The 12653-nt window shown below is 40.9% G+C and overlaps 1 protein-coding gene and 1 long non-coding RNA gene across 2 annotated transcripts; one reads left to right on the top strand and one right to left on the bottom strand.

The window, feature by feature from the left end:
- The first annotated feature begins 621 nt into the window (after nt 1-621).
- slc17a6b (solute carrier family 17 member 6b) lies at nt 622-12172 on the top strand. The gene is made up of 12 exons (XM_079339571.1): nt 622-1327; nt 2813-3068; nt 4047-4165; nt 5794-5908; nt 7205-7292; nt 7420-7506; nt 7983-8125; nt 8337-8486; nt 8947-9079; nt 9442-9552; nt 10786-10913; nt 11774-12172. The coding sequence occupies exons 1-12, from the start codon at nt 1254-1256 to the stop codon at nt 12113-12115; spliced, it is 1746 nt and encodes a 581-aa protein (XP_079195697.1). The 5' UTR covers nt 622-1253; the 3' UTR covers nt 12116-12172.
- On the bottom strand, nt 5937-11975 carry LOC306821257. The gene is made up of 3 exons (XR_013778763.1): nt 11893-11975; nt 9422-9543; nt 5937-6240 (listed from the first exon to the last, which is right to left on the bottom strand). It is a non-coding gene; the product is annotated as an uncharacterized lncRNA (long non-coding RNA).
- Nucleotides 12173-12653: the final 481 nt, after the last annotated feature.

Genomic DNA, 12653 nt, shown 5'->3' with positions numbered 1-12653 from the left:
CATGCACAGCGCCTTTCTTTTCTCTCTTCTGTTTTATAATCGCACACACCTGAGCTCTTTAGATAAAGATGTTCATTATCACCTTTCTTACTCTTTCATTACTTATCATAAACATTACACTGCATTGTTTGGCTCGAAGTGGAATGCAAATGCTTGTTTCAAATAGAGCTATCAGATTATTCAAATTGATTTATCTATATGGCCTATACCAATCTAAGAACCTCCAAAAAAACGTTGCTCCTTGCCGGTGTGTGAAATTGTGTTTACCAACGGATATATTAGGCTTTGAGGAAGACATACATTATTGATGGATTCCTATGAGGAAAGGAGCCTTGTTTTTTTTTTCTTGGGAGAGGAGCTTGTTGGGGGGAAATCCACTCCTGCTCGTTTCGTTTCCATAGCACCGCCCCCAGGAGAGCGACTGCTATCATACATGAGGATGACTGCCCTTGTTTTTTTTTTGTTTTCTTTTACACTTCAAATGCATAAAAAAGGAATGTAGAAATTAATTATGGAAATAGTATTGTTGGGGAGGAAAAAGCATTTAGTCTCCAAAATAGTGACGGTTTGAAACTGTTCTCCCTATATGTCCTCTTGTCAATTTTCAAAGAAATTCACAGCATTAAACAATTAGTGTCATATGTTCATGATTTTGTTTTATATGTGCACTTTGGGCTGCAGTTGCTCTGGACAGCTGTGCAGATGTTGCACGCGGAGCTGCTGTCGCTGACCTCGGTGCTGAACACGACGTCAGATGAACCTGCGCTCACCACAGGAGACACGATCCAGCCTCACTCCCTCTTTGATTCACTGAAGCCACTTCAAACACCCACTATTGCCTTTTAAACTTGTTTTTTTTTCTCCATGTATCCATTCGTAATCTATTTCTTTCTCTTTGCTGCGGACACACGGGTCCATTACGAGGCTGGCTACTAATCCCTCTTCCTTCTTGTTTTCGTCGAGATGGCATTGCGCGCGGCTCCTGTACGCGAGGCAGGAGAGGAGTCGGCGGCTGATGAAGGCGCACAGCTCGTTTGATTCATTACGCTGAGTCTTTTTTTTCCGCGTTGCCACTTTCATTGAGAGAACTAAACTCGTTCTTTCGGAATCGTCGACTTCTCTGGACTCAGATCGGTAAAAACTTGGTTTCTTGTTTTTCCTTGTAGCCGCTGCGGTCGGCCATCCTGCGCCGTAACATGACGAATAAGCAGTAAAATATAATTGAGAAATAGGTCTACATATAGAAACTGGATATGGAGTCTGTGAAGATGAGTGCAACGACAGGGGTGAAGGAATTTGCAGGGAAGGCCCTGGGTCATATGCACAGGTAAGGACACGCATTTCTTACTCCCCTGTCTTTGATGGCACGTGCCTTATTTTCTCGTGTTTATGTGGGAGGATTGGCACGATTGGTTTTAACGAAACAGCATGTCACTAAAAACTGTTTTACAACGTACAGCATCTCTTGGCACGCCTCTATAAGTGAAGAAAAATTATGCAATCAAGTCCATGTGTGGGAGTGTGTGTGTTTTTGTGTGCGTGTGTGTGCGTGCGTGAGAGAGAGAGAGAGAGAGAGAGAGAGAGAGAGAGAGAGAGAGTTCATACTGATGTGAGGCCTGAACGTGAATATCATCAACAGACAGGTTGTGCACGACGTGCAGGCCACGAGTGATATTTTAGGTATCCATTCATGATTTATAATACAAGTCATAGTATTTTCAGAGCAGAGTGACGCACGAATAACAAAATAACGCTTCCTTTTTCCGACTGGTTTAACAACCAATCATGTGCCGTTTCCTAAAAAAAAGGGTTAGGCCTGTTTCTTTTCGGATACATATTTTGTTATCTGCATTTAGACTTTGAATATAAAATAGATTTACAGTTATATTGCGATAAAGCCTTGGTGAAACCGCCGTCGATGTATTGCACATGGCATTATGTCTTATTCCGAAAGATGTGCCTCTTAAATTCATACTATTGCTTATACTTTGTATTAGTATTTATTCGATCGTTTCCCTGTTAAGTGTTGAATTTTTGTTCGTTTGCAGACCAAAAAAAGCCCCACCCCGTTATTAAACATTTGTAGCTCGATTTTTCGTATTCAGGTTTGGATCAGAAAATATGAGTCTCCTGGAGAGAAAAAAAAAGGAAAAAGGCTTTGAGGAATACCCACAGACGTGTGGGTGGGTGGGTGTTAGTGTGTATTTGGTGTGTGTTTGTGTGTGTGTGTGTGTGTGTGTGTGTGTGTGTGTGTGTGTGTGTGTGTGTGTGTGTGTGTGTGTGTGTGTGTCTGGAGCTGCTGCTTGGTCCCGGGAATGCAAATGAGTGTGAAAGTGAGCGAGCTGCTGCAATGCGGTACAGTCAGGGACGAGTTCGCCTCTTCTCAGCGCCACACCAATCCCCCCACCTCTGTCATTTTTTAATTTTAAGGGCACAAGCAAAATATATGAAATTAACTCTGATGGCCTTCTGACTTGAAGCTGATATTCAGGCTGCAGTCATAAAACACAGCACAGAGGCCTCAGCATATAATCTACTGTATTGCAGACTGATTGGATGGCTTTCTTCATTTCCCTGACTGAAACACAAGAAAAGATTCACAACCACATGACCCCCCCCCCCCCCCTCTCCCCCTCCTGTCTGTAACGAATTGTCATTCATTGTCACAGATTACATTGTAAATAGAGAGGACATCCTCACAAATGCATTCCATCACGTATAGCCCAGATTCAGGTTTTAGGAGGGTAGGCATATAGCCTATCTATTTTATGGGGAGACATTTGTCAGACCCTATTCTTCCCCGGCTGCTCAGGGTCATGGAGAGGAGGCAGAAGACCGGGGAGGTGATCGAGCTGACTGAGGACGGAAGGCCCCGGGAGGCCGCGGAGAAGAAACCCCCTCTGTGTGACTGTAACTGCTGCGGTCTGCCGCGCCGCTACATCATCGCCATCCTCAGCGGTCTGGGCTTCTGCATCTCCTTCGGGATCCGGTGTAATCTGGGCGTGGCGATAGTGGGCATGGTCAACAACAGCACCATCCACCAGAATGGCAAGATCATCATCACAGAGGTGTGGCAACGAGTGATCCTGACGTAGAAACAATGTAGATTACCTGCCTCAAGATGCAAGACACCCGAGTCTTTTGTTGTTGTTGTAAGAAACAGAGACGGAGAAAGGGGAACAAAGATTTCTATAGCTTATGTATGAAAAGAAAAAGGCCCGTTTTATTATAATATACTTAAAGCATAAGCCATATAACCAATTGGTTAAGAGTTTTTAAAAACATCGCTGTACATTTATGTGCAAGAAATCCCATATATGCGTCCAGGAGGCTATTTAAAAAAAATATCCCAAACACACATGCGCAATGATTGAATTTAGTACAGCCTAATGTTTTGGATCAACATCTATAGCCAATCAAATTACAAATGGTTAAACTGGGCATAGATTGATTTGATGTATGTCTTGCATGAAAAGCTCAAATTGGGTTTGTAATGCTCTGGGAAAAAAATCTATTTAAAAGGCGAATTTGCGCAAAGTTCAATGTGGCCTACAAATGTCCCAAGCTATGTGTGAATAAGCAAAAACATATTTGACTATTCAATGGGATAGTCTTAAAAGAAATTGCCTTTTAAACTGGAAAGTTGAGTCTCACAGTTTGGGACAGTTAGTGTATTTTTTTCCCCCACAAAAATCATTCTAACAAAATAGCAGACAGCAAGGCCTGATTAGAAAACACAAGAATTAGCCTTTTTAAAAACACATTTATTCAGTGCTTTTACTACAGCACTGGACAGCACGGATGGTTTGATGATCAGATCAATATCATCTGATCGAAACAACCTGTTACAGGCCTGTACTTAACAGGATTAATATAAAGGCCTGCGCCTGCCTTTAGATCAGTCTAGTGTGGGTTTGGATTTTTTTTTTTCGTTTGGGTGTGCAGTTAGTCTTCAAAGAACATTATGTTAGCCTAGTTTCAAACACATGATATTTCACAATAGTGTGTTGATTATTTGGATATTGCTTTTCCGTTTGATCACCCAGAAAGCGAAGTTCAACTGGGATCCAGAGACGGTGGGGCTGATTCACGGCTCTTTTTTCTGGGGCTACATCGTGACGCAGATCCCGGGAGGATACATCTCCTCCAGGCTGGCAGCAAACAGGTAGGCGGTACTCCCCATGAAGCTCCACAAAAAAAACAGAGGCTTTCATCTGGCTGATGAAGCATTGCGATATAAAAAAAGAAGATTTGGCCTATTTAGCGGAATGACTAAATAGTTGGCCAGACTTGACTAAGACTAGAGCTTCCTCTCACCCCCATCCTCTAGCCTATTGTTTCCTATTTTTAAAAAATACGCAGGAAGCGAAAGCGAGCACATGGGGACAGAAATAAAAAAAAAATATATATATATCAATCAAACACAGCTGAGGCCAGACAAAAAAATGGCGCCATCTTGACTGTATTATGAATGGTATGAAGACATCGGCTGAGGATCCTCGCATAAAGGCAGCAGACAGACACACAGAGATCCAGATCCAGCGGGGAGGCAGCGGGTTGGCAGGCCTCTAGCCCGGGTTCAGGGCTCTCTGCCACCTGTTAATGAGCTCCCTCGGGGGATCTGGTTTAATCTGGGCGTGGAGACCAGACCCTGTCATGTCGCCAGAGGCTTTAATTCACATGAGCACTTCCAACGCGTTACCACTTATAATCAGGCGTAATATTGCTGACAAGGCCAAAGAATATTAATAAACATAGGCTATAGTCTACAATGCTAATCTTGAAACGGGTGATAGCATATTTAGGATAAAGATATAGAGCAAGTATTGATTTGCAATAGAGGCCGCAGTCTAGCTTTAATAAAAGAAAACATATAGTCAAACTGTTCAGAATATATAATAGCCTAATAATGCAACCAGACCTATTATTGACTCTTAGACTAGCCTACCTGATAAACAAATCTTATTTAAGATTGATCTAATTTTTTATTTCTAGATTTATCTGCACCAGTTTTCTGATCCCTGTTTTGTTGATTGACACGCGGAAGTAATCGAATCAATTGGTCTCGTGCCCAACAGTAGTCTTAACCGGATTAGGGTTTGCCCCCCGCGTGCAGATGAGAGGGGCGGGAGCGCGTGACAGAAATGAGAAATAGCTCGGTGTTTATGAAAGGCCTGGTCCTTCCCTGCGCCTCATTTAAATGCTCAGCTGCTCCCTCGTGCTGAACATCTTATTAAAAAATTCAACTGGGCTGCAAAATTATTATCATCATTTAGGCTACTCTTACAACGAAAATTAAGCAGAGATCGCATTTTACTAGTATTCTTTTTTCGAAATAACATTCTTTGTTATTTAAGATGTTTTCTATAAAAAATCCATGACAGAAGATGTAGGCTATGGTTTTCAGTTAATATGAAAGTAGCCTACACCTACATGTTTTTAACATTGAAAACCACAACAGTAAACGTATCCATTATTATTATTATTATCCTGCTAAAACATCACTTCATAATGATATTTGCACTTGATTTCTTTAACAGACTAGAAGCTAATACGTTTGCCATAGCAATGAAAACGGGTCCACTTGACTATCCCTGGTCTAAAATAATAATTTCTATGACATATGAAACGGGCGTGTGGTTCAATTTTTCCATCTATAATGTAACCTCTCAAAGCACCAGTCATTTTCACCACCAAACCAAGCTAAATTATAGCCTGTTAATGACCCATTTTCAGTGCTGTTGAAATAATTATTGGGGAGTTGCTATATTTAAAATACATTTCATTTTTCAGAGTATTTGGAGCAGCCATCGTACTGACCTCCACTCTCAACATGTTCATTCCTGCTGCTGCTCGAGTCCATTATGGGTGTGTCATTTTTGTGAGGATATTACAAGGATTGGTTGAGGTAAGGGGCATCTGAAGGTGCATTATGATTTAAACTTTATTTTTATCTTGAGTAAAAACAGGTCTTGATAAAATAAAACCAGCACTTAATATCATGTCCTCATAAAACATAAACTCCTGTCTGGTGTGAGATTCTGATATAATATAACATGCTGGTGTTTTGCAAGCGTGAAACACAACGGGATGTACATTTTATACAACTACAGGGCAGGAAAAGACTACACTGAATAAACAAACATTAGGAAATGTGAGATTTTAAGTATTGATCCCGTCCACTATAGCTGATTGTTTGTTGGACTGTCCGGCTCATTTTTTGCTGTCACACTTTGTATCCTGTAAACACAACAGAGGAGTATTGGTTCACAGACAGATGACGCGAATAAAGGCTGAGGGCTAAAGAAGATCAATTCACTGGCTTAATAGTGAAACATAACACGCAGAATTCTCTATGCTGTACATAAAATGAATGAAACAACAGAGAGCAGGTACAGCTCTTATAGGCCAGTGAAAAAGAGAAAAGTAATCAAATGCATAGACATGATGGCGGACGATTACATCTCAGACTAGGATCATATGTGATGCACAATATTTCAGGGATGAATAAACAAGACCTGATGTTGAAGATTAATTTCTTCCTTTAGAACAGCTGCCCCTTCTTTGAAAAGAGAGTCCATGTCCCGTGATTTTACATCAACACGTTTTGTTCAAATCAGGAGCTGATGAGCATTTAATAGCTGGAGTGTTGCTCTGCTCCACGAACAGCTCATCAGGTCCTCTCTGCTCCTGTGCAATTTGCTTATGTTAATTACAGGGGTGAAAATGTTAATTTGTGTTTGTTATTTTATATCAGATACTAGTTTGTTCAGGTTCATTTCTAAAACACTATCTGTTAACGATTGTTTGTACATGCTCCAACCTTTTGAATAACCATAATCAAACCTTGTTGTTTAAGTATTAGGAGGCTTTAAGATGCCTGAAATGGATAAGTAAATGTGGCATTTTGCCTATTCGTGTACATTTAGTACCAAGGGATTATTATTGCTGAGATGGATCAATGAAGTATTAGTGCTGACTTATAACTTCAAGGACAACATTGGTTTAAAGCAATCACTGACCTGCTGGCTTGCTAAAATGGGGGCTGACATAGAACAGAAGAGACCAATCTCATAGAATACACTTTTAAACCAATATGTATCAGGAATACTTGATCCATGAAATAATACACCACAAAACCCGTGTTTTTTTCATCACATTCCTGGAGAAAATTATGCAGTGCTTTGTGATATGGTGTGTTTAGGGCGTTACATACCCGGCCTGCCATGGCATCTGGAGTAAGTGGGCCCCTCCCCTGGAGAGGAGTCGATTGGCCACCATCTCATTCTGTGGTAAGCTCTGTATATTTAAGTTTGTCCAAAGGCATCGCAAATTTAGGAAAGAATCGAAGTGTTGTGCGTTTGCAACATCATTTGTTGCATATCACCTTACGGACTAAAACGTCTCGCTCTCTGTCAGGCTCGTATGCTGGTGCTGTGATAGCGATGCCTATGGCTGGGATCCTGGTTCAGTACTCAGGCTGGTCTTCTGTCTTCTATGTCTACGGTAAGATTGATTGATGAGGGTTTATGCCTGATATGTCTCTGTGTATTTTGCGTGTATTACTGCACACAAAATACACACAGGGTAATAGGAAATTCTGTGGCGAAATGATGAGAAATGTATATAGAGAGATACATATTTGATGTTTTCAAGCTTGCTATGAACCTGAAGAGTTTGACACTCAGAGAGACCGGTGAAAGTCAAATGGATTTATCCAGGCAGACTGTGTATTGATTTCCTCCCCTCGATGTTTTGGTGTTTCAATAAATTAACCCCTCATAAAATCCCTCTCTCTGGTTTGAGTACAGTTAGATTTCATGTCTGAGTTTTAATCTCTCAGGTATTTGCAAAGATCTGGTAGCCAAATACTGTGTGTGTCTGTGTGTGTCTGTTAATGCACTTGCTTGTTAGTTCCAAGCTGCTATATTTAATCTATTATAATCGTTAGTTGTGACAAGTTACTTGTCTGTGACGTGCAGGATTTGTCGGTATCTTCTGGTACATTTTCTGGGTGCTTGTGTCCTATGAGAGCCCTGCTGTACATCCTACTATCAGTCATGAGGAGCGCTGCTACATCGAGGAGAGCATCGGAGAGAGTGCCAAGCTAATGGGTCCTGCGGAGGTGAGAGGATATGAAACTGAATGACAAACAAAATCAAATCTATAAAGTACTCTGTGTTTGCAGTACACGGTTTAAAAAAAAAGAATATTTACATTGACACAACACCAATCTTCAGTTTCATCAGACATTTCTATCTCTGCATTTTGCCAAGAAGAAATAACCCATTAATGTTTTTGTGTGCAACTTTTTCCTCTGTGATGATTTGCTCCAGAAATTTAAGACCCCCTGGAAGAAGTTCTTCACCTCTATGCCTGTCTATGCAATCATCGTAGCAAACTTCTGCAGGAGCTGGACATTTTACCTGCTGCTGATTAGCCAGCCGGCTTACTTTGAGGAAGTGTTTGGCTTTGAGATCAGCAAGGTGAGCGTTATGTTGGAAGTCCTCCAACAAGGCACTAAAACTAGGATTTTTCAACGTAATCAGCAGACAACAGATTGGAAATACCACGGAGAAAAACACTGGGGTTTCAGAGCTTAGCATGTGACAATTTGCTCTTGGAATGAATCATTAAAAGAATCAATGCCAGTGAAACGGATGGCCTGTGGCTCTTCTCATGAACTGATTACATGATGTGTCCAAATTCTGGTTGTGATCTGCATCCACTAGCTAACTGGAACAACAAAATACTGTCAATGGCACTTTCCCACATTTCAGTGCACCATTTGTTACGGATACATATTAAAACAAAAGGTAGAAATTGTATTATGCTTGTTAGTCATTGAACTGGATGACAATACAAGTCTTCTAGACGTTGAAATAAATGTTTTGTGTTCCCATAATACAGCAGCTGATTAGGTTGATTTGTTATTTGCGGCTGTAGGTCGGCATGCTGTCTGCTCTGCCCCATTTGGTAATGACCATCATTGTTCCCATCGGCGGTCAGCTGGCCGACTACCTACGCAGCAAGAATCTCATGTCGACCACCAATGTCAGGAAAATCATGAACTGTGGAGGTGAGAAGACTGAACTCAGTGTGAAATCTCATTTTCCACACCTCTCTCTGCACAGCTACGGGGTGTGACTTTCAAAGTGTTGGATCTATACTGCTCCCTCTTTCAGTTGCTTTTCATTGTTGGATCGGTTTAAGAGAAGAGTGCGTTTATATTTTTGTAAAAAAAAAAATCTATTTGGTCAATACTAAGGGACAATATAATTGTGACGGTGCATTGATTTCATATCCGTCACTTGTTTAATTGAGTGCAGACTGTGCATCAGGCTTAATTCAATTGGCACGCCGATGATCAACAGCCTGTGGGCTTCGTGTATTTCTGTGTGTATGTGTGGCTGTGTCTGACCTGCTGTCTCTCTCTGTTAGGATTTGGCATGGAGGCCACGTTGCTGCTGGTGGTTGGATATTCTCACAGCAAAGGGATGGCAATCTCCTTCCTGGTGCTGGCAGTGGGCTTCAGTGGATTTGCTATATCAGGTCGGTACACACAATAGAATCAATAAGATGTCATTTAGAATATAAACTCGTAGAGTTAAATGTTTATAATATCACCTTTGCATGTTCTAAGCTTGAAGGGCCTTTTGCTTTAGGAGTCTAATAGAGAAGCTAGCTAGCCACATTTACAAGAGGAAATCAATAATTCTGGGGAATCTCAACTGCTGTTGGTGTTCCTCTGCATGGTTTTATGGTAAAGTCGTAAAATGATGCCACAACCTTGCAAAGAAAGAAAACAATACAATAAAAAGTGCAGTTAAAGAAGGTGGTTTACATGTTTGGGAAATACTGTTAGCATTCTTATAGAGAACTGGAGAAGATTCATACCAGTCTCGAACGTGTGCTTTAAATAAAGCTACCACCAGGGTATTACTTTCAACATAACGTAAAAAATACAAAGTGCAGTTTTAGAGGAAGTTGTCAGCAGGACTTTTTCTTGGTCAGGCGTCAAATCCTTTTAGCTGTTGTTTAACCAGTAACATCCCTCTTTTTAGCCGCTGTCTATTTCTGGTCCATTTAAATTCCTGACAGGTTATTTGTTTCAAATACAACCATATGAACTTTAAATGTAAACTAGAATTTGTTTAGTCCAAACTATTCAACATGGAACTATCAGGGTTTGAATTATATAAGAGGTTGTGTTAGGGATGTTGCAGATATATGAAGGATTATGTGTTTTCCCCCCTAATAGTGAACATTAGCTATCAGAGTAGCTGATATTACTTTAATGGCTACAGCCTTTCTTCAGACGTTATATGTAAGATATGACTTGTAAAATACTTCCACAGATTCTCCCATGTTTATGTTCAGTTACAAATGACACAAGAGGTCTGTGGCTGTGTGCAAAATCAGTTTTCTTGCCTGTTGTTCTTCAGCTTTCTCCTGGAGTGTTTAATAATTCAGTGCTAGCTGTCCCGGGGGATCTGTGAGGCAGCCAGTGTGAGGCAGCTCGCAAGGACACTTACTCATTCAGCCAGTCAAGAGTGGGGGAGGAGGATGTGCGGCGAGTTGCTGCCTATTCCTGCAACAAGATGGTCACAATTTGGGCTGCTTTTATCTCCAACTCCTTTCCTGCTTCTGCTCCCTAACACGTTCTGTCACGACGTCTCCCCCCACATTCAGCACTTCAATCAGTTTAACCCAGTCTTGTTTTTATTCACAAAGTTCAAATCTCACAGGAATATTCATATCTCATGTATGTCTTGTATCCATTAGGCTTTAATGTCAATCACCTGGACATCGCTCCACGCTATGCCAGCATCCTGATGGGTATCTCTAATGGTGTGGGTACCCTGTCTGGGATGGTGTGCCCACTGATCGTTGGTACTATGACAAAGAACAAGGTGAGAGCTTCTCTCTGAGGCACAAATCCTCTTATCCCACGAGTGCAACAAACAATAATAATGGACCTATAATAATGACAGCTTAGAAGTTAGCATCATCTTAGTCTTCCTGGTAAATACATGTACATGAAAGGATGTACAGCACTACAATTACACTGCTGTTTCAGTACATAAATCAATAACTTTAATGCGTGTAGTGAAGAATCCATAAACAAAGGCTGAGGTATAAAGAAAAAACAGTATCAGTCTTATTTATAAAAGTCATGATAGCTGCTTTTATTCATGAATGATGCTTCCCTAAAGTTCTATCCAATGGCAGCTCAGAGTCAAAAATAGAACGATTGTACCTTTAGGGGATTCATCATTTTTTGAGGTCGAGATTTAAATGCTAAAATGGAAATACTGGCTGACTAGAAAGTACTTTGGTAGCATGATGTATTGAAGTATGGTTAAGATAATAAAAGATCATGCTGTGCGCTTTAGACACATTCTTGATGGAAGTTATTTGTACATTTCTTTTAGTGTTTGACTTTATGTAGTAGGGATGTAAAGATTCACTCAACTCACAATAGGAAACTCTCAGGATTTATTTTGAGATAGCTGCATCATGTTGGTTGTGCTATTTGTGAAGATCCCTGTCTTGTTGCAATATGTGCAGACAGTTTTTGGTCTCGTCGGTTATCTTCTCAACTCTTTCACTTTCTGTGTTGGGAAGCAAAAATGCTCCGACCTGCCTGCTGACACTCACGATATGACTCATTCGAAAACCTTGACACCTTTTGACTTGATTTTTATCTGCCTCACGACTAATCTTTACGTCCCTATTATGTAGTAAAAGACATGATTGTTTTTCTCTTCAGACTCGAGAAGAGTGGCAGTATGTGTTCCTCATCGCCTCAATGGTGCATTATGGGGGAGTGATCTTCTATGGTCTTTTTGCGTCGGGAGAAAAACAGCCGTGGGCTGACCCAGAACTCACCAGCGATGAAAAGTGTGGCTTTATAGACGAGGACGAGCTGGCGGAAGAGACGGGCGATATTACCCAAAGTTACGGTGCCTTTGCAGCTCCAGCCAAGTCGTATGGTGCAACCACACAGGTGAACGGAGGATGGGCTTCAGGCTGGGAGAAGACCGAGGAGTACGTCCAGGAAGGAGCGCAGGGAGCCGACTACGGCTACAGGAAGGACGACGGATACTCCTAGACCAAACACACATCCACAGACATATGAGTAGACCCATTTTCCTTGGTGTGAATCTGTTCAGTCATAAAAAAAAAGAAAAAAATCAAATAACCAATGAGAAACGAGAAAATCTACGATCCATTGTTGTATTGTTTGCACATTTTAAAAAATAACTAAAAAAGTATCCACTTAATGTTAAAATGACTAAAACATAATAAAATTCAAAGTATTTGATTAATAGAGGTGTAACACATATCAAATTGGCAGTCTGTAAATGTATTACTACAACGATACTAGATATATTTATTGGGAGTTCCATTGTGTGTAAATGTGAGTGTTTTCATCCCATCAGCCGAAGCTTTCTGAGCTCAGTGAAGCCTTTAGGGTTATTTAGAAGCAACCCCTAATTTTAGAAAAGTTACTCATAACAGTGAGACATCCTACCAGCCAGCCATCAGTGTAATGTCACTGCACAGCATTGTAAACAGAAAGTAGACACTCTGTGGATATAGATTGTACTGTACCTCTCCTGAGTACACTCTGAGTCGTGTGTCCTCTT

Source organism: Symphodus melops (assembly GCF_947650265.1).
Source record: "Symphodus melops genome assembly, chromosome: 3".
NCBI classification, from domain to species: Eukaryota; Metazoa; Chordata; class Actinopteri; order Labriformes; family Labridae; genus Symphodus; species Symphodus melops.
Note: the sequence above shows the minus strand (reverse complement) of the source record. Positions and strands in the feature narration are given on the sequence as shown.